Source organism: Trifolium pratense, linkage group LG6, assembly GCF_020283565.1.
Source record: "Trifolium pratense cultivar HEN17-A07 linkage group LG6, ARS_RC_1.1, whole genome shotgun sequence".
Classification (NCBI taxonomy): domain Eukaryota; kingdom Viridiplantae; phylum Streptophyta; class Magnoliopsida; order Fabales; family Fabaceae; genus Trifolium; species Trifolium pratense.
Window position 1 is genome coordinate 23,116,162 of NC_060064.1, and position 23,316 is coordinate 23,139,477.

Below are 23,316 nucleotides of genomic sequence, written 5' to 3' on the forward strand. Positions count from 1 at the left end.
AGGGCTATTTATAGAGAATATTGTACATATATATTCAACTTTGTTCCAATGTTTAACATTTATTGTGAGGGAAACTTTTTACACTTGTCAAAATGCTGAGCAAATATCTAACATTGGAAAATTCAGATATATATCTATTTTTTTAAGAAGTTTAATAACTAAAATTTCATCCTTAAAATGTGATGTCCCTATCAGCTGAACTATACTCACGGTAACTAAATACCTATTTTTTTTTAATTTTGTAACAATGTGTTTTGTTGATGACTAATCTTCACCTAAAAATTGTATTGACCAAGCATCGGCAAAGATCGACAAGGGTTCAAACTTAGCGAATGGATCAACCGCCAACACGGAACAAGACTCACGTGCCAACAACCCCAAGAACAAGCAGCTGACATAAAAGCTCTTTCGAGCAAACGAGTGCGAACACAGTCACAAACAGAAGACGAAGCGGAGGTAAACCTAACACCCTGAGACCTGCAGATCTCAACAGACCTGGAACAATCAGAGAAACAAAGAGGACAGGAGCACCAACGTACAACCAAAACCAAAAATATACGAAATCAAACTCAGATCGAGGGATGAGTCCAACACATTAGAACAAAGAATAGACGTAATCAAACCCAGATCGGAGGATGAGTCCAACACGTTAGAAAACCATTAACCCTTTTAGACTAATAAAACCAAACCCTTTAAAATTTACGAAACCAAATGCAATCACCCAGACTCTGAAAATAACATGAACAAAAAATAGACGAAAAATATTACTAAAATGTTCTTAAATTAATTTTAAAAAGGGACTAAATACGCTTCCATATTTTTTATCAAATTAAAGACTAATGTTAGAATTCACAGTAATAGTCAAAATCCAAAAATAATATGATTAATTTTGATACAAAATGAGATGTTATGTTAACCAATAGGTTAACGTTTGAATTCTAAAATAAGGCAAATGCTAACATGTGCCCCAATGGCACATTTTAAGGTGCATTTAATTAACTAATATTACATTTAATTTACTTTAAAAATAGTAATAATCAACTTTATTAATTAAAAGATATGGTTCACTATATTTATTACCTATTTAAAAGAATTGGAAAGACAAAAATATTATGAGAAATGCTAAAGTGCACGAGGCACTGTTGTCGTGCAAGTTGCACGATATGTTTCATTTACCTTGGCTATTTGATTTTATATTCAAATTTCAATTAATTCATAATGATTTTAACCACGAGTGCATTAATTAATATAGAATTATTATGTGTTGAACCCACTTTGGTTGGTCCGGTAATAATGACTTGGGACTTGAGAATATGTTTCTTCTTAAGGTTTCAGCTCAGGTTCGATTATCTCTGATGTCAATTTGGATAAACTAATTTAACTTCTTAAAAAAATATAGAATTATTAAATCATCAAATTAAATTACTCATTGACGGTGGTTCGGGGTTAGTTAAGGTATTCAACGATAATCATCACTAGACCAACTAATGATTGGTGCTCCATTCGGTTTTAATTATAAGTAAAAAATTACTTTTTAAAATTTATCGAATAATTAATAAATCTATTCTATAATTATTAGTTATTTGGCCAATGTAAAAAGTTATTTTTTGTTTAGATATGAAATCAATGAATATGAACAAAGTTATTTTTTTCTTAAAATAATTATTTTTGTGCACTAGTCCCCTTGTTATATTTTTGTTAGACTAATAAATATTAATTATTGTAATAATGTACGCACATGCACGTTGACAAACAAATACTAATATACCTTCACCGAATTTATATACAAAAGACCATGTCGTGCAGTTCGTCGCTGGGTGCCGTCGTGCCATATAGCACGGCTCAAATATTATATGCTGCCAAATTTGATTTATGATGACGCGCCAGATTATATGACCATAATTATATGATTCCAATTTTTGTTTTTGTTTGTTAACAATCAGGTTTATATGTACTCCTAGTAATACTTGATTTATGCTAACTTGTGTTTTTTGTTTTTTCTCGATGAACAAGACCGAATATTATAGTATTATGTTATAATGGTAACGATTGTTAGTACTATTTTAGCTTTTGAATTGCTAATATGTTTTAGAATTTTATAATACTTACTAGTATAATTTAATTTGGTTTTCAACTTAAAAAAAAAGTTTGACAAAAAAAAAGATTTGTAGAAAAAAAATATAGTTAATTATCATATTTGGCAAGTATCATATTTTGCCTATGCAATTTTTTTTAAATGGGTAATAAATATAATGAACTATATCTTTTAATTAATAAAGTTGATTATTGCTATTTTTGAAGTATATTAAATGAGATATTAGTTAATTAAATACACCTTAAAATGTGCCCTTAGGGCACATGTTAGCAGAACCCTTCTAATAATTGGTTGATCTCATTTACTCTTATGAATATCTCTCCTTATACTCTATATCTCTATATTAGTCTTATTAAATCTCTTCATTTTTTCTTTTCCAAAAAAAAAAATCTCTTCATTTTTATTATTTTCTTAATGTTTCAACGAAACTTCAATAAAGCAACATGGCCCTAATTAGCAACATTTTTATTAATAAAGTTGCTAACTTGCTTTATTGAAGTTTCGTTGTCTTCTATAGAGGCTATTAATTTCCTTATTTGTTTTTGTGTTTTGTGATTAGGGCTTACCCCCAACGTTAATAGAGTGATAGAGAATTAAGAGAAAAAATTGTTAATAAAGAGTAAATGAGATGATGCAAATCCATTTGAAAATTTGAGTTTTTACTTTTTACAATAACATATGACAAACTATTTCATCACATACTACATAATTTCATAAGTAATCTTGTGTTTTTTGTTTCAAAAAAGTAGAGGATTGTCCACATTGTTTCTTCAAATGTCCTTTTATGCAACAAGTTTGTAGAAAGATTTTCAGTTGGATGGGTTGTGCTTTTCATCATTGTGCTGAAGGATGGCAGCATCTCAATTTTTTTGGAGACATTGTGAAATCTAAAAGGGGGCCAAAAGTTAAACATTTGATTTGGCTTGCGACAACGTGGTGCACATGGAATTTAAGAAACAACATTATTTTTAGGGGTGTTATAGCTGATTTGGCTTTGTTGGTAGACCAAATTAAACTCATTTCTTGGTTCTGGTTCATAGGCCGTTCGGGTAGATCTTGCACCTACTTGTATTCTGATTGGTGTGTTAATCCCTTAATATGTATCTTTAGTATTTAAGGGATTCTCTTTGTATTGTAAGGATTTGAGTACTCCTTGTACTCCTTATTAATACAATTTTGATTATAAAAAAAAAAACATAATTTCATAAAAAATAAAATAAAATTATTTGAAACAAGAAATGGTTGGTAATTTTGGTAACTATCAATTGATTTCATTTAATGCTACTTGTCAATGACCACCGACTAGACTGGTACTAAATTTTATGCTACTTGTCAATGGTTTGTTACGCTGATTTATGCACAAATTTAGGCACACAAACATTAACAAAAAAAATAAAAAGAAAAATAAAATGGTCACATCAATTAATATAATTTTAAGGAAAATGTTAACATGTGCATTAAAGACACATGTTAAGGAAGCAAAAGTAGAAATAATATATTGAAATTTGTGCATTTAACTTTTTAAACATTAAATTTATTTTTAACATTAAATGCAATTTTCTATATTTAGAATCTTAACATATGCACTTAATTTTAATCATATCTTTTTTAAAAAATATTCACTTATGTGAGTGTGCCTAAGAATAATTCATTTATGCTTTCCCCAAAATGGTTATTCCGGACCTAAAGAGAGTAATTGCTACTTTCCGCTTAATGAAAAAGCTTATTAAGATTTGTTTTTGGGTAAACAACCTAATTCTGGTTCTTAACTGTGTCAACCATATTTCGGCTCTTATATGTTATAAATATTGTCATTTTATTTATTCATTCAAATCGACAAAGTACATCAATCAAAATCATTAATATTCAAATTCGCTAAAAACTAAAAAGGATGAATCTACGAACAAGCTCACAACATCCGAGTTAATAGCATAAAACGGCTCAATGACAAAGCCTACAATTGATATAATACACTTCAAGTGTCTGGAATAGTTATGCCTCCGGATCTGCAATGTTGACGACTCTAAAATCATTGAATCTGCCCTGAATTTGGATCGAAACAAATCTGCAAATTTAAACAAAACAAACACCGTACAAAGACGGGATAAACACTGTACGAAGACGGGATAAACACTGTACGAAGACGGGATAACAAACAACTTCGCACTAAGGCGGGACAAACGAAAAAATCACAAAGGAAAAACTCAAATGAAACCTAAAATTATGTGGAAATCACTTATTGAATTGAAAAAGAAATTAAAAAACATTGTTATATATTAAAATTGCAAATTTAAATGTATCTTTAGTTTATGGCCGACTTAACTTAGTAGAGTTTAAAGCGGACATTAATATCAGACTTAACAAAAAAAATGTACATTTTTTAGTAAACAATATTGTAAGAAAGAAAAACGTAAATTTTAATTTTATAAAAAATTAAATATGATTTTTTTGATAATAAAGGTAAAAATGTATCGATTATATTTGTAGTAAAAATAAAATATACTATTAAAAAATACTTCTATAATATAAACAAAATAAAAATTATGATTTTTATTGCATAATACTCCTTTCGGACACAAATATATGCAAGAAAAACTATTTACGTGGTGTTTAAGAAATTTAGTTAAGTATAGTTAATTTTCTTGATTTAATGCAAAACATAAGTTAAGTTTACTATATTACCCATTTTGAAAAGTGTAAAAGTGTAAAAGTGAAATAAATGCTTAAAATAAAATAGAATTAAATAAGGGTATATTAGGAATAATTGTATTAATTAGTTTAAAAGTAGTTAACTTTTGCTTATAATAATGACCAAAATTTGAAGGGTTTTTTTTGTTTAGGGAGTATTTGTTTTAATCATTTTAATTTAATTTATTTTAGTTTCATAATATTATTATTATTTAAATTTATAAAAATATCAGCTTCAATATTTGAGTTGTATATTAATATTAAATTTAAATAAAATATTGAAAAAAAATTGTTAATAACTAATTGGTAAAAAAAAGAAAATCCAACTAAAATTGGTAGTTATATTTTCTATTTCCCTTTTTATATTATGGTATAGATCAATAATTTTTGTTTGAAATAAACAATATTTAACAATTAGAACATCATAATTAATAAGGAAAAAAACTGTTAAAGGAAAATAATAACCGAAAAATAACTACAACCTGAAAAATAACCGAGTGTATGAAAAAAGTGGAGGCCTAAATATATATCTCTATAATATACATTATTTTTACAGAGCTCTCTTGTGCATTCTCAAGAAAAAAATCTTAAGTGTTATTATTATAGAGTTTTTCCTTGTGCGGAACTTTTAGCATAAGGTCTATTGTTCGAATCCCAATGACAATAATAATTCAATTTTTATAATATTACCTTATTATTAGCATAAGGTTTGTTGTTCCAATCTTATTGGCAACAACAATCAAATTTTGATAATATCTTATTAGAGAAATTTTTTTTTGAAGAAGCTAAATTAGCCACCCAAATTGGCGCCAGAGAGAATCGAACCTCAGACCTCAAGAGGAGCACACTCCCAGGTCCCAAGTCAATACCAATGCACCAACCCAAGTGGGTTTCTTATTAGAGAAATTACCTTATTATTAGCATAATGTTTGTCTTTCGAATCTCAACATTGCAAAATTTTCTATATATATATATATATATATATATATATATATATATATATATATATATATATATGGTTATATAATTTTATTTTATTTCAATACTAGAGTGTCACAACCTCAACCACATTTTGCACATGAATATAGCAGAATTACTAACACAAGTGGTAACTCAATAATAATATAAAATCCAATGTATACAAAACTTTTCAATGGCAGATTTTATAAGTGTTGGATTTCACGGTTAACCACATATTCTGCATTTAGAATTAAGGAGATTGTTAATTTTCACTTAACAATTTATAATATAAATCTCCTTATAACAAATAAAATTCTCAAAAGAATTTTTATATATAAAGTAGCTATCATATAAAGAGTATGATGATCATATATAAAAGGTTTATCATCATATGAGTGAGATTAAGTCTCTAGTATTATAAAATAGGATATGAGACTGTATATATAAAAGGTATAAAAGGTTTTAATAACTCACTCAAAAAACTCAAATGCTACAATTATAGACATACACATTTGAGAAATAGTTTGGTTACACGCAGCGGAAATACACGAGACTTACATTTATTGAGGGTATATGAGAAAATAGTCATTAACTTCCATAACTGTTGAAAAATAACAATAGTTTGAAATATGTCAAATATAGTGAAAATAGAAAAAAAAGTTGAATATCTCAAATGTACAATTTAAAACCATTTAAAATAATGACATAAAATAAATAGAATTTTTGTTGATAGAGTTGTTAAGCATTTGAGATTTTGACATATTGCTTTTACAAAAATATAGAATGATATGGAAGTATATAATAATTTATGAGAAAAGACTATAATTAATATCCTCAATATAAGTCTCTACAGTAGTTTTATGTCTAGAATTATGAAACAAATAAATATATTTGTTTCTTAGCTATAGTTAATTTGCATGTAGAATTTTCCTCACTTGACAAAGAATGGTATTTAAAATGGTTAGATATTTTTCTTACACCAAGGAAAGGATGATCATGTTAAGCAATGTCATACCGATATGGTATGTCCATTACGTCACACAATACATAGTGAGGATTCTCCCACTTGATAGAGAATGATAGTTGAATTAAAAGTTTGAAAATATTTTAAATAAATATTCAACTATTTCTCTATCACATGAAGATCGTGTTGAGTAACGTCACACCGATAGGGTTATGTCCGCCACTTAACAAAATCTAGGGATAGATGGCAATCCAATTTTTATTTTTATTTTTAAATAAAGTTTAAATAATTCATTGATTAAAATTAGGATAATATTGGATTGCAAAATTAAGATAGTAGCTACATGCGCTATAATATATTTAATGAAATTTCTTACTTATTGTAATATCATTCAAGGGTATTAAGGATAGTAAGTAAGAACTATAGCATTTCAATGTACGGTTCTTATGTCACAACATTTTAATAGTGACAGAGTATTTGAAATATAAGTATATAAAATTAAAGTACATTGAGTAATAACGAATATTATATTAACAACAACACACCGATAGGGTATGATTGTTGTCGGTATACTTTGCATAATTGTATCCACGATAGGTGAGATTACAATTATACAAATCATTAATGTTTATGCTTAAAAGAATATGATAAAATAATATCATGCATAAACAATTTATTTAATTTTATTCAATATTAGTCATATTAATATAATAGAAAGACATGCTTAAAAGTATTTTAAATTAGCACATCATAAATATGACTTTAGAATTTATATACGAAAGAGTATGATAGGAAGAGTTATTATTTAAAATAAAAGTGTGTAAAATAGTTTTGTATTTTATCCAGAATAAAACTCTTAGAGTAAAGTTTTAAATACTCCCACTATAACTTAAATATAAATTGAAAATGGAGTTTTATTGTGAGAAATATATATATATATATACAATCATTATAGAGTTCTATTTAGAATTTCCTGGAAAAGGATTCCACTTTTATATTTATATAATTGCACAATAAGAGAAGAAGAAATAAATTTCTTCATATATGCAATAACCAGTAGTGGGTCACAAGAGGTTAAAGAATTTGATAAAATTGTGACTAACCTCATAAAGTGTGACATTCGTCTTTAGAGTCATTGGCCTTTGATGATTTGGCGAGAATACCATTTGATAACATCGTCTCAGAATATCCATGCATAAAGAATAAGCCATTAAAAAATATATGAGACTCTAATTATAAATCAAAATAATTTACTTAAATATTTGGCTGCAAGGATGATAATAGTTTTAAAATAGCCTCAATTTCAAATAAACTTGTTTTGATGATATTTAAGTGATAAACAACAATGAGGCGTATAAATTTTAATTCATACTTAGAATTTTAGCATAAAAAATGCAAGATTGCATCATTGAATAAAATAAAATATATAGTTTAATACTAACTTGATCCAAATATTTAATTGCGACAAGACACTTAATTAACATAATTAGAAAGTTTATAATATTTGTCAGAAAGTTAAGAACAAGGGTCTAAATTTATATTTGTCGCAAAAGAATTGTTCAACTTTAAATATTTGGATCGTTATGCTAAAATAATATGAATTGAAGAATTTAACTAATAGAGTAAATACACAATTGTCCATAATAGAATTCTCAAAATAATTTGATTTTAAATACTCCCAAAATAGTTTTTAATTTTAAATAAAGTTAATTAGCAAGAAATTAGAGATTAAAGAGTTCTAAATTTCAAAATTATTTTGGACAATAGTTTATTTCATACATATAATTGCACATTTTAAATTTTCACAAAGGAGTATATATAATATTTAGACAGAACCCTATATTTGATATGCCGGAGTGATATATTGACCCAAAATATATTTATTGTTATTGACTCCATAAATTATTTTAAGATGGTAATATGCTGCCTTGATTATGCTTAAATTCAAATTTCTATTGACTCTGCCTCTCTCCGCCTCTCATATGGTTAAATGTTCCATTGAAGACCCTTACGTCTAAATCCTATTGGCTACATAGTTTCAATTATATGTTGCCTTGATAGGGTTTAATTAAATGTTTCTTTGATGACTCTTAAGTCTAATTCTTATTGGCTATATACGATGACCCTTATTCCTCTATGACCTTTAAGTTCAATTCTTATTGGTTATATAAATTCGGTTAATGTTGTCTCGCTGACCCTTATTAAATGTTGTCTCGATGATCCATAAGTCCTATTATTATTTGCTATATAAATTCAGTTATATGTTCTCTGGATGACCTTAAATCCAATTAATATTGGCATTATAAATTTGGTTAATTGTTGGCTTGATGATCTCTATATCCCATTGTTGCTGACGAAATAAATTTTGAAATGGTTAAATGGTTGCTTGGTGACAGTGCAATCTACACCTGAAGGCAAGTAACTATTTTTAGTATCCATTTTCGATTCATTTCAATTTTGAAATTCAACATGCACTAATCTGTGTTGTTTTTGAAGAGGTTGCTCGAGAATTAGATCTGAGGTGGAAGAGAAAAATGACATAATTAACATGATTTTGCTTGAAAAAAGGTATCCATTTTTTCTCGATTTTCTAGAAAGATTCGATCTTTTGCCGAAAGACCCTGTTTGACATCAATACTTTGAATTAGACCCATACTTCATACTTTGCAAAGTGCGATAGCTTTCTCAAAAGATTTTCTATCGGTTGAATTATGAGCATCGTGGTTAAATGTTGCCTCGATGACTTAGACTAGATACCCTATATTTGATATGCCGGAGTGATATATTGACCCAAAATATATTCATTGTTATTGACTCTATAAATTATAATGTATTCCACCATTATATCAAGGTAACATTACGAGGATTTGTTTGATCCGAGTTTGTTATCAATGCTTGATATTTATACTTCCGTAGATTAATTTTATTTCTTTGTTTTTTATTAGAATCAGTTCGTTTTGTTAACTGTTTTTTTTTTAGGTTTGTTTATTTTCATATTAGATTTATTCAAATCGGTAGTGTTTTGTATTTCTGATTGCTGATGCTCACTATTGCTGATGCTCACTATGTGTTTGTTTGGTTGCTGATGAAAATGTAGAAAATTGATTTTAACCTAATCGTATTGTATTTTACGATCTATTAGTGCCCTATGACATTCCATAAGTAGGTTAAATGTATTTTTGTACTCTATTTTGATTATCCGGTTTATTGATTGTTTCTTATTTGTTTATTGTTTATTATTTGCAGTCTCATTACTAATTTCATATACTATTAGCTTATGCTTATACCCGTTTTATTGTTATAAAGTAGTATTGGGCTTATGGTGGTCAGATTAGGGTTTATGGGTGGTCTTGGTCAAATCATCATGCCTATTGAAATGGCTGAGTTTATATGCAACTCGTTTAACTTATCTCTTACTGTGAAATCCATTTGTTTAATGTCCAGAATCACTTTGGTGTTTTGTTCTCAATCCTTTATGCTTTCAACATGTTATTTTATATTTTTTCCTAGTTCTTTGTCCCTCGTATTACCCATTCTTAACATGATATTGAGAACATGCGTATTGTTATTGAGTTTTACCCGTTTTGCTGATTTAATTTATATATTGTTATGTGGTTTAGTTATAGTTTGTTGTTAAGTTCCCAGTAGCTTTATTACACATCTAACAAGTTTTTGTTGCTAGTTTTTTACTATTCTTTAGTTTTCATGCCTTTACTTATGCTACGTGTTCTGTATATTATAGTTTCAGATGGCAATGGAAGTTACACAGATCCTATTAAATGCCCAAGCAGTGGATGGTGCTGTGAGGAAACAAGCTGAAGATAACTTGAAACAATTCCAGGAGCAGAATCTTCCAAGTTTCTTAATTTCAATGTTTCTCACCTGGGTTTTTGATTTCAATTCTTAGCTATTCTTCTTTCAATTCTATTTTCTTTCCTTAGGATATTAGGATTTATTGTTTTAGGTTAATCTTTCAAAGTGGGTTCCTTGTTTTAGGATTTATAAAACTTTCGCTAAATGGGTTCTTTATTGGAAGACTATGCATTTAATTATAAATTCCCTCGATGCTTGTATTTGATTGCTTTAATTTCTTTATTGGAAGACTACACATTTACTTATAAATTCCCTCGATGCTTGTATTTGATTACTTTAATTTCTTTATTTGGAAGACTATGCATTTAATTATAAATTCCCTCTATTTGTAAGCTTAATCATATGAGTTCAATGATATATGCCATTGATAAATCTGTTATATATTATCTTAAACTTTCTGTTGCTATTTAGACTTTCTACTCCAAAATATATTTGTTCCTAATATGAAGAACTAATCTGCATTTTCACTACCTTTTATGCCAAAAGAGATGAAGAAATTGGCCTTAAAGTTCGTTTAAGAGTGCAAAAGAGCAAGGTATTGGATTCCATCATGGAAAGCCTATTGCTGCATTCAAGTAAAAATTAGTTCCTTTGATCACTAATATATTTAATTGTCTATTAGTAAAAATTATAAAAATTTAATATTTTGAAAATACTCATCAAAACAAATTAAACAATATTTACATTTATATATTATTAATAAATTACATTCAAAATAAGATAAATGAATAGTACATTTTTGTCAAACAGAATCTAATAATTAGAGACAGGGTAGTATTACTCATAATTATATGAGTTGTAATAGCTTGTAAGAATTATTTGTAGTGCCTGTTATTGCTTTGACCATTCACATATATATACAACAATTGTATCATATGATTACTCCTAATTACTCCTAATGATTCTCATATAATTAGGAGTAATCTTTCATAATAATAAAGTCTAATAATATACTGGGCTTAGGCCCCTTTGCTTACCAAAAAAAAGTCTAATAATATACGTAGAGATATTTAAAAAAATATATAATTCTAATAGTTTTACTATATATCTATATGCAATCTATCAATATAATTCATGGTATTACCACCATATAAGATGAAGGGGATAAAAAAAGTTGATTTTTATACGATGAACTAGTTCGCATCCTAGAATGTCAATTGTGGTTTTTTAATTTTTGCAATTTTACAAACTGATATCTTAAGTAGCAAGAGGGATAAATTGAGAATATCAGGGGATGCGCATGTCCTATGAGGGTGCGAGAAGAAAAACTCAACCTTCGCATCCATCTCTCTTACTTTTTCAACTTCCATTTTTCTGTGTCTAGAGTTTGTCTTTATCATTTCATTGAAAAAAAATAGGATTGATTGTGGGAATTCATTTACTTAAGAGTTTGTCCAAAAACTAATAGAATGAAGGAACAAATCAAAATATAGGAGGACTGTCATAGGTAGTAATATTTGGGGGAAAAGGAGAGAAAAAAAAAGTTTTCAAGATTTCTTTCTTCATCTTCACTAAACAGGTACGAAAATACAGGAATGGTAAAAATAAAATAAAATGAAATTTCAGTTTATTTTTTTAAATGGGAGAGAACCGGCTGGTTTTTCCGGTTCACCAGTTTTCCCGGTTCTCACCGGTTCAAAGCGATTTTTCTCCGATTTAGCGGACCCTTGTCTATGTGTTCAACTCAAGCAGAGTGTAATTGCCAACATATGAATCATACAATGGTTAAGCTCCAACTTGTAATAATAGTAAATATAATCTTCAACGTCATCTTTTGGCAACTAGATACATTCAAATATCATAACAAAATCAATTGAATGATCCCACACAACAGGTAATTGCTTAATCTAAACTGAAAAAGTCTGGAGAACTCAATCACGCTCGCTTATTGAAGTCAAGTGTTCATCAACTTCCTCGGTGGACAGAACTCTAAATTCTGGATTATCCATCTGCACAACTCCAACCTAGAAAACGCAAAATACCACCATTTGCATCAAATCATTATGAGAAAGTATTTGTTGGATAGCAAGCATAAGAAAAATTAATTCCTTAACCAATAAATTTAGAACAAAAATGCCATCAATCTGATCTATATCACAGGAAACACGAAGTTTCAAAAAATCGCGAAATAATATTCTGGAACAACCTGACGCAGTACGGAAGCGCTAGGTTAGCAAAACGCTAAACCTAATGGATAAAGACAAGCCGCAAACACAAACTTGTCAAAATAGGGTTTCGGAGTCCACCGAAAGAGTAACTAATCTAGAATCCACTAGACTTCCGGAATCCACCAGAAGGAGTAATTTGGAATCCACCAAATTTAAGAGAAAACTCTATATTTTATTCAATCAAAAAGTTGCCTTTCAAGGCTACAATAGTTTGGTTTAAATAGTGGTGAAAAATAAAAATAACAAATCTTCTAAAAGATTGTAAAAATAAAAATAACAAACCTAGCTAAATAAAAATAACAAATCTACCTAAAATATAAAAATAACTAATCTAGGTGAAATATAAAAATAAGAAATCTGCCTAAAATATAATAAAACTAAATATAGCTAAAATAATAAAATACTGAAGAAATCCTCCTACATCAGTCTCCTCTACCTCAAAAGAACTCGACCCCGAGTTCTCATCTTGATAAGGAGCTTCCCTTGCAAGTTGATTCCTCCAATGAACAAGAGACCACCCTCCTGGATCCCATTGAGTGAAGTGAGAGGACCCGTCTTGTGCCAACACATCCAAATTACCACCGGGGTCCCATTCCTCAAAGATGGCATACAAAGTTGGAAATTTATCACAGAAGGATGTTTGACCCACCTTAGTTAACATGTATGAGTTAGTGTCACTAACATCAAGTTCACTAATTAGGTAATAATAATGGTGCTGAATGAGGGAAGTTTGAGAACTCCAAGTATCAACTTCAAGTGGCTCATTCTCACTTATTTGAGTCTCGGTTGCTGCATCCATGATCCTTTCAAACGCAACCATTGATTCATTGTGATATTTAGACGCTGGTACTATGCAATCTGTGACTGGCGTCGCCTCTGTTTGGACACAGATTAAAGGAGCAGATTGCACATTGGGATTGATGACGTTTGAAACCATAGCTGATTTGGTGTTATCGATTTCAAAATCCACGACTTCATCGTGTTGGGAATCTCTAATAACATCGTGAACTTGCTCGACTTCATCGGCCTCTTTATTTTCATCTTTGGATTCTTCACCTTCAACTGAAACATCTGGTTCAACAACTACTTCAGTTTCTTTCGGTTTGGATTTATCAGCAGAATCGTCAAGTTTCTCGGGATGAGATGGTTGGTTATCATCTAGGGTTTCATTAGCTATGTGACGTAGTTGAAAATTGTTGGCATGATTGTTGTTGTTGGAATTATTGATGAGGCTCCATGCTTCATCGAATTTAACCTTAACATACCAATTAATATACGTTATCAAAACAGAATGTTTAGCAATATCTTTAATCGTCTTACGCAAGTTACCTGACATTCTGTAAGCATGTCTCAAAAGGTCGGACAAGGAGTAATCTTTGTTGCAACAAAACGGACAACGATATGTCGAATCAGAGATTTTAAACGTGTAGTAATCATCCTTCAACCTTTTGTAGTATCTACGCTCATAGTATTCCAAATCAGATTCACCACGCGTATGTTCTGATTTTATGTAGGTAACAATAGTTTGGTTGTTATTACGAACCCTAATAACCGGAATTCGTTCTCCTCCCCTATTCGGATTGATTCTGTTGTTGTTAACGTTGTTGGATAACGTCGTCATCTGTGTTGTCAGAGCGGTGATGGCCCCGGTTAAACCCGCTATGGCACCATCAAACTCTGTTTTCGTCACCGGTTGATCTCCCATCTGATCACTTCACGAAAGAACAGGGGAAACCTGCTCTGATACCAACTGACGCAGTACGGAAGCGCTAGGTTAGCAAAACGCTAAACCTAATGGATAAAGACAAGCCGCAAACACAAACTTGTCAAAATAGGGTTTCGGAGTCCACCGAAAGAGTAACTAATCTAGAATCCACTAGACTTCCGGAATCCACCAGAAGGAGTAATTTGGAATCCACCAAATTTAAGAGAAAACTCTATATTTTATTCAATCAAAAAGTTGCCTTTCAAGGCTACAATAGTTTGGTTTAAATAGTGGTGAAAAATAAAAATAACAAATCTTCTAAAAGATTGTAAAAATAAAAATAACAAACCTAGCTAAATAAAAATAACAAATCTACCTAAAATATAAAAATAACTAATCTAGGTGAAATATAAAAATAAGAAATCTGCCTAAAATATAATAAAACTAAATATAGCTAAAATAATAAAATACTGAAGAAATCCTCCTACATCACAACCAATATTACAATGCAAAGCTCCAAGAACCTATTGATTATCAATATATGTTTTGGTTATTAATCACTCACATAAACATGAGCTATAAAACTGGAAATATGACAGGAACAGAAATCAGATAAAAGACTGTTATATATTCGTCATATTAAGAGTCAACTAATGGATTCATGATAGTAAAATAACTATTCTAGCCTGAGTTGAGTGACATGAAAAGAAAAGCGAGAAAAGATAACGATATATTATTATATAATGCTGAAAAGAGGGTTTTAAATGGAAAATACTGGACAGGAAGACAAAACTCCAGGCCTAATTGTTAGATGACAACAATACGAGTACAGTTACATATAATCTTCAAAATTAAAGGCAAGGTAATGTTTTGGCACCTTCAAGGAGGAAACAAGAATGAAATCCTTAATAGGGGAAAAAAAAAAAGGTTTTACTAAATTTTACCTCAATCTCAGTGGCCTTAAAATCCTCTTGAAGAACTGATTGCAAGGCAGAAATGGCAGTCTGAATAAAAAAAGCATGGAAATCGTAGAGTTAGAACCTTAAAAGCGTATTCAGATGACTGTTTAACAAAATTTATAAACAATATATATTTACAATAAGTTTGTACTGTCTTCAATGACAATATTGCTTTTAGCAAAACCCTGAAAGATCCAATGAATATCGGAGGTTTGGTTTTACTACATTATCTGACAGATTTAGCACTCAGAAATACAATAAATATCACATTTCAGTATTTTTGCCAACTTCTCGCCTTTTACTAAATATGGCCAATCTTCACCATCCACATACATCCAATATTTTTTTCAAATAATTGTAATGCAGATTAATAATCATAATGGTAGAATATATTATAATAGCATAGTAAATAGTTATCGAGAAAATTTATAAGAGTTTCCAGAAAAGGAAGAAATTATGATAAAGAAATTGATTGTTAATGAAATAGTGTGTGAGAGTGTAACCAAAGCTTCCAGCAAGGGTGTTACTGTAGTAGAAGAATCCATCAGTGATCCCAAATCAAGAAGCAGAACATGAATTGCAGCACTTGTCACTATAGAATGTGGTGAAAGAGGAAGTGGAGATAAAAAATATCTGAGGCCTTTTGAAACCAAATCAGACTCTAGGTACCATATTTTGAATATGGTGAAGAGTAAAAAGAAAACTAATATGAAACTATAAATTTGTAATCAGAACTTTACAAAGAGTAGAATCTCTCCTATAGATAAAGACTCTAACTATAAGTAACCACCGCATTGAATAACTGTAACTAACTGGCTATCTTTCACTTTGTTACTATAGTACATATCTGCAGATAAGTCTAGACCAAACAAGGAAAAGCCTATTATAGGATACTTGATTAGCAGCGGCGGGAATAAGTAGTAACCAACAAGCGGGAATAAGTAGTAACCAACAAAAAAATATGGAGTATTCATATAATCCAATAACATAGTAGACTCCCCTTTTAGACCAAAAATAAAGTTGAGTGAAAGACAGTAAATCTCTCAAGCGAGGCAATAGAGTAACATAACAGTACTGTTCATCAATTTAACCTTTCAAACAAAATTTGGCTTGCAAAATGGGAGTGGGGAAAAATTGAACAAAGCAAAAATATTACCTGAACTGTCTCCGCATAGGTAAACGAAGGGTCATTCTTCATCCTCTTTTCCAAGAAATTGATGGCCTCTTGGTCTTTCAATCCGGCACTTGCGGCCTAAGTACATAATAGAATTTTAGAAAAATAGACAAGTTCTGAGTGCAAGTGCATATAGTTATGGTAATTGGTAATCGATCATTGGCACGTAAAGTGATAAAGAAAGTAAGAAAACAACATGTTTTTTAATGGAAAAATGGCATGCAGAAGCATCATTGTAATGCAAGAAACCCAACTATGTTGGCACTCAAACATTACCTATCATCTGCAACACACCAAAAATTAATTATAAAAGAGAAGAATAGAAATTGGATAGGCAAAACCAAAACCCACTGAATAAAGAATCAATCAAATCTATAGATAGGAAGACCTAATCAATTTCAGTAAAAGCCTGTCGATAAAACTAGGAGTTAAATCCCACTAAAGAGATCTTATTCTCTTCCTCTCTTCTTTTCCCTTGTTTTTTTTCCTTTCCCTGTTATTATTTTTTCTCCTCTCTCCAAAAACTATGATTATGACTAACCATCTAACATTGTTGATGTCCTTCTTTCAAGTTCTAAGTGGTAAATACTGGAAGTTACAATTTTTCAAAAAAAAAAATAAACGGAAGTTAAAAAATTTATGCAGTTACTTGTAAAAAAGCTCAGTTGTTTGATTGGGTAAAAAAAGACAAAAGTATAAATAAAATACTTTAAATGAACCATAAAGTTGAAAGAAAAAATGACTATACCAAAACTTAGTATCGCTTTTATATAAAGGTATAGATAAAATAGTAAAAATAAAGGACAAATTGGATGAAAAACTGGCTACACCAAAACTTGGTATCCATGTTATGATGATAATTATTAAATCAAATTTATCACCTACTTATGATAAGTCCAAGGCTACTAAAATAATTTTAAAATGACAAGATATTAGATTGCCTAACTGTATCCATCGTCTACCACCGGGCACTATACAATCTCTAATAGCAACATTCCTTTCTAATAAAAGATAAACAATATTTCCTCTCTTCATTTACGTAGTCCCTTTTCACCACTATTACCTAATAAAATCCCTTCTTCTCGGTCTAGATACATAGAGGTAGAGCGTTGTTGTCATAACAATTATACATATAGATAGTATTTTAGGATGATAACTTAATTCCTTACTTTCTTATCGATAATCATGTTAGTAAGCACCAAGAAGAATTTTAGGGTGCTTTATAATAATAGAATAAAAGAAGAATAGATTCATACACAACTTTCACAAAGAACATCTTGCTTTAGTTTTTGTCAATCCCCTCCTCTATTAATTTATAACTACAGTCTATACTTGATAGCTTTCGATACATAAAATATTGAAATAGATCGATGAAGAACCAAGCTCCTTTAAAGTGAGAGTGAATCTCAACTGTTGATTAAAAACATCAATCATTGACATCACAACAAATAATGGCTGTGTTTAAATTACAACAGTCAATTTTTTCATAAAGAAATACTTTACCCTCTTAAATAAGTGCTCATTTTAGAAGAGCCGAATTTAATAAAGAATAAAAAATCAGAAACATTTATGGAATTGAAATTACTACGAACAAGTTTTGCATCTTCTCCTATTAAACAACTCAAATAATCTAAAATCAAAGTAAGAAATGATCTTCTACGTACCTTGTGACCAAAGTAATGACCAGCAGGGTCACATTTGTAAAGTTGGGGCCCATATTCGTCATCAATACCCAATACCATAGAAACTTTGCACCGCAATAGATTAAAATCACAGAATGAGAAAATGACATCAATAATGACAATAAGTAATTGAGTTAATATCATATAAAATTAAGTATTTAACCTTCAAACAAGGTGTAAGTTGTTCATCAGTGAACACTTCAAAGGAAAATAAACACATACCTACTCCAAGTGGTCTCATAGAAGCATGTTGAGTATAGACTTGTGATTTGTCTGCAATCCTGTCAACATATAAGGTTACAAACTTCAGATACAAAAAAAAATTATAAACAAATTGTAAAACTATTTAGAACATATGAAATATCTCATAATATATTTGTTATTATGTTAGTTTATCTCCTAGTATCAATTTCTAATCTTAAATTTTTTAAATTATCTTCTAGAATTAGATTCCATATTGCTAGTTATTATCATTATTTGTTTCTTGATTTTCCTTTTTATTTAGGGTTAGAAGTCTTATAGACCTATAATTAAGGGTTAGTATTCACTATTCAATCCTTTGTATAATGATAGTATCAAGGATATCTCGCAATAATTATTTATTTTCTACTCATTCTTCTGCTCTTTTTTCTAAGATAATGAGTTTTAAAGGAAGACATGAAAGAGAGCCATAAGCAGCTAGAGTCTAGTAATATAGCAGCACATGTATGCATAATGTTAAAAGCTGAACCACCTACCATTTAGACAGCACATCCACAGGCATCTCATATCCATATCTAAAGCGATACTCAGCTGCTTCATTTCTTGCTTGTTGAACTAGTGTCCTGGCATCAGCTGAAAAGGAGTGGGAAATAGAAATATTTTAGTTCAAAATATATGTATGAACGTGTCAACCCACAGGAAATCAACATTATCATTGTCTGTGGTTGAAATCAAATACATTTTATCACATCATAGTTCAAAAGATATGCATTCTCTGCAGTAAGAATATCAATAGGTTTAAATTTTTTTATTTTTTTTTGACGAAAGGTTTAAATATATATTTGGTCTCTGCAAATACAGTGAATTTGGGTTTTTATTACTATAAATTTGTCTTTTAGTTTTCCTCCCTACAAAGTCAGATTACATTATTTTTGGTCGTTGGCATCATCTAGTGTTACACAAACGATGGCATCGGATGTGTCATTTTATCTGATGTGGCACAAATTTTCATCATCTAACTCACCATTATGATCTTAATTAAATAAATTAAATTAATATAAAAGAATGATGAATGAGAGAAAGTGAGTACTTACAAATTTCTGATTTTAATATAAATGTGTTAAATCAATTTCACAAATCTAGAACAAAGTAATGATGAACAGTTGCAGTAAAGAACATACATACACAGGGTGACAGGACCGAAAAATGTGTTGAATCAATTTCACAAATCTAAAACAAAGATATAGATGCAATGATGAACATACCCGTGATGCCGGTGGCAAGTAAACCAAGATACTTTGTGATGGGAAAGAGATGTGTAACACTTGTCTGGTCCAACAGCTTGTCCTACATTCAACATTACCACCTGACGGGTCAGCTAAAATACTCATACCATTAAAAGAAAAAACCTAACAGTCAAATTATTCTACTCACCGGAACCTTTTTCTGAGTAACCACACAAACCGAATCTTTTCCTCTTACGCCAATCGAGGTATTACCAGCAGACTTAACAGCCTTGAAAGCATACTCTGTTGAACACATTCAAAAACCCTAACTCAGAACAATACAGCCTAACAAACTACACACTCAATCAAAACAAGCGAAATCCTATACGAAATAGCGTATCTTATAACAATTTGTTTAAATTCGGCTTTAACAACACAGATTAACATCAGGGGTTCGATTCTCACCCACAACAAAAATGTAACAATACTAATTCCTAACTACTAACTAGGCAGTTTCAAAAATAAAAAATAAATTAAATTTATCAAGCGCAATCCAAAAGATTGAAATAAACAGATAAAAACAATGACAAACCTAGCTCGATAAACCAATACCTAAGTAAATTTAATTTAATTAAACAAAATTAGAAGAAGAAAAACAAAATTGAGAAGAACTAAACTACAATTGACCTAATTAAACGACACCGTTGAAAGACGTGAATTAGTGATACAAGTTACATACCGACTTGAAAGAGACGGCCCTCGGGGGAGAAAATAGTGATGTGACGATCGTATCCACCTCCGCTTCCTCTACTCATGTTTCAGATTGCTTTTTCTCGAGGGCTTTTCGGTAATTTGGTGCGACAGTGCTTGCGGTGGTCGACGGAAAGAGATTGTGAAGAGAATGAAGAAACGAGTTGAGTGTGGGTGTATTTGTTCTTGAAGCTCATCTTCTTGCTCAAGAAAAGAAAAAAAATACCTCGACTAACACCGTGTTTGCTTAACAAAAGAGTACAAGGGAAGAAAGTATTGAAAATAATAAGATGATTATTTTTATTTTTTTTATGAATGTTTTTATTTTATTTTTTATGAATATAAGATGTTTATTAGGTATAGAGAAATTAAGATTATTATTGAGAAAAAGATTGATCATGCATTCTGTTGGGGTAAATTGGAGAGGAATCTGCGATATCAATGCTTATGAAAGAATTAAGTAATCAATCAAAGTACGTGGATGCCAATATTATTTTGAAGTAGTTTAGTGACTAAATTTTTTTCTTGTTGAATAACCATTAGTTGGTTCAGTGGTAATTGATACTGAACTTGGTAGGGAGGAATGCGATTCGATCCCCAGCAACTGTGATCGGAAGGGGGCTGGAAGTCTGGAACCACTTGATGCCAGAACTGACCCCCGAATCAGTTTGAATGAACAGATTCGGGGAATTCGCGAGGACGGTTGCGCCTTCCTCGATCCCCGCCCGAAGTATCCGCGGGAGAATATTTGCTTCCATCCCCGTCCCCACGGAAAAAAATCCTTGTTTTCAGAGCTCCAAACGGGTGCAAATTGACATCCCTACTCATACTTATACGTGATTCTAATATGACTACGAAATCAATTTAGCACCAATGGCTTGTCTAGGAGCTACTCAAGTTTTTTTTTTTTCATTTTGGATTAATTTAATCAAAGCCACGTAGACTAATTAATTACATGTTCATTTTTTATAAGAAAAATAAATTAAAAATAAAAAACAGATTGAAAACCTAGAAAATCAAAGTTCAACTTCATCCGTATCTTCATCATTCAAAACCTAGAAAGATAAATCTTCATCTTCCAAAATTCAAATCAAGAAGTAATTAAAAACGGGGCAATCCTCGCGGATATCCGCTCTGACGGATGTAAATTGACATCCCTACTCATACTTATATGTGATTCTAATATTACTACGAAATCAATTTAGCACCAATGACTTACTTGTCTATCTATGAGCTACTCAAGCTTCTTTTTTTCATCAAAAATAAAATAAATAATATTAAAAAAGAAACAAAACAATAACTATATTAAAAAAAAGAAACAAAACAATATTTTTCATCAAAAATAAAATAAATAATATTACTACCAAGTGTACTACTAACTATTAATAATAATAAAATAATGGATCATGCTAACCAGTGCCCCCGGGACACTAGTTAAGGATACCAAAAATTTCTAATTTTCTAATAATAATAAAAATATATACGAGACCATCAAATATATACGAGACCTAATAAAATTTCTAATTTTCGATTAAAAATATATACAAACTTTCTGAAAAGGAAACTCGAAAAACAAGGTAAACTCCTAGCTCTAGCTTGTTTTGAATTCAACATAGTAGATGTACCTTCTGATACTTGGTGGCTAGACTCAGGTGCAACTATTCATGTTGTGAATTCTTTGCAGGGGTTTCAAAGCCTGAGGAAACCAAGTGATGCTGAGGCAAAGGTCATCGTGGGCGATGGAGCTGGAGTACCTGTTTTAGAGATAGGAGTTGTTTCTTTGCTTTTACCTTCTGGTCATACTTTAATTTTGAAAGATGCAGTTTATGTACCTCCCATGAGAAGGAATTTGATTTCAGTTTCAGCATTGGACAAATCTAGCTACACTTTTAATTTTGAAAATGGAAAACTCGTTGTTTATTTTAAATCTACCGTTGTCTGTTCTGGAATTTTACGAGATGGGTTATATATGTTGAATACAGACGAATTGTCTGTTAATTCTGTTATTGGTTCTAAACGTGTTATGAAAGGTGAGAATTCATCAATGTTATGGCATAAGCGTTTAGGTCACATTTCTAGACCTCGTATTGAAAGGCTAATTAGAGACAATATTCTTCCTTATCTTGATTTCTCTGATTTTGAAACTTGTGTCGATTGTCTGAAAGGAAAGCTAACTGCAAAGTCCAGGAACTCAAAAGGAAAAAGGTGTGATGACGTCTTGCAATTGATTCACACTGACATATGCGGGCCTATAACACCTGTTGCTATGGGTGGATATAGGTAATTCATCACTTTCATAGATGACTTCTCTAGGTTTGATTGGATGGATGATCCGCTGCCATTCCAGGTAAACCGTTCCCATATATATTCTCTAATATTACAATATGCTATAACTTGTATCTATTGATCTAAGGTCATTATATTTAAATTCTTTCAATTGGTATCAGAGCCGTTAGATAAATATTATGGCTATTGTTGAATCACATGAACCCTAATTTGACTTAATCAATATTCTAATGAATCGATATAAAATCGCTATTGCTTGTTAAACTGTTCGGTGATTCGATCATCTGTTTATGTTATACCTGTTATATCGTATTGCAATCTATTTGTTTTCTAAAATAAAAGAAACAAACACAGTCGTCTTCTTCTTTCTCCTGTGTGTTCCATCTTCTTCTTTCATGTCATGGCCTCTTTGTCCTTCCGACGATGGCGCCGCTCTCGCTTTCCGTCCGATGATAGAGCTCTTCCCGCCGCCGTGAAATCCTCTCGAAAACATGTTATTATTTTCCAAACTCATCTTAGTTTTATTCAGCAATTGGTTTCAGAGTGACAGGGAAGTATTGCTCATGATTTTACCAACTCTGTTGA

At 30.5% G+C, this 23,316-nt stretch overlaps 1 protein-coding gene across 1 annotated transcript; it reads right to left on the bottom strand.

Moving 5' to 3' along the window:
* Positions 1-12,148: 12,148 nt before the first annotated feature.
* LOC123891317 (proteasome subunit alpha type-6-like) lies at positions 12,149-20,701 on the bottom strand. The gene is made up of 9 exons (XM_045941151.1): positions 20,435-20,701; positions 19,904-19,998; positions 19,735-19,816; positions 19,006-19,102; positions 18,491-18,549; positions 18,251-18,333; positions 16,569-16,664; positions 15,398-15,457; positions 12,149-12,544 (listed from the first exon to the last, which is right to left on the bottom strand). The coding sequence occupies exons 1-9, from the start codon at positions 20,508-20,510 to the stop codon at positions 12,452-12,454; spliced, it is 741 nt and encodes a 246-aa protein (XP_045797107.1). The 5' UTR covers positions 20,511-20,701; the 3' UTR covers positions 12,149-12,451.
* Between the last annotated feature and the right edge of the window lie 2,615 nt (positions 20,702-23,316).

Excerpts from the sequence above, each read along its gene's own strand:
- LOC123891317 (XM_045941151.1), bottom strand. The coding sequence starts at position 20,510 with ATGAGTAGAGGAAGCGGAGGTGGATACGATCGTCACATCACTATTTTC. Across the intron at positions 19,999-20,434 it reads GGGCCGTCTCTTTCAAGTCG|AGTATGCTTTCAAGGCTGTT; the intron begins GTATGTAACTTG and ends TGTGTTCAACAG. Across the intron at positions 16,665-18,250 it reads GTCATTACTTTGGTCACAAG|GCCGCAAGTGCCGGATTGAA; the intron begins GTACGTAGAAGA and ends TTATGTACTTAG.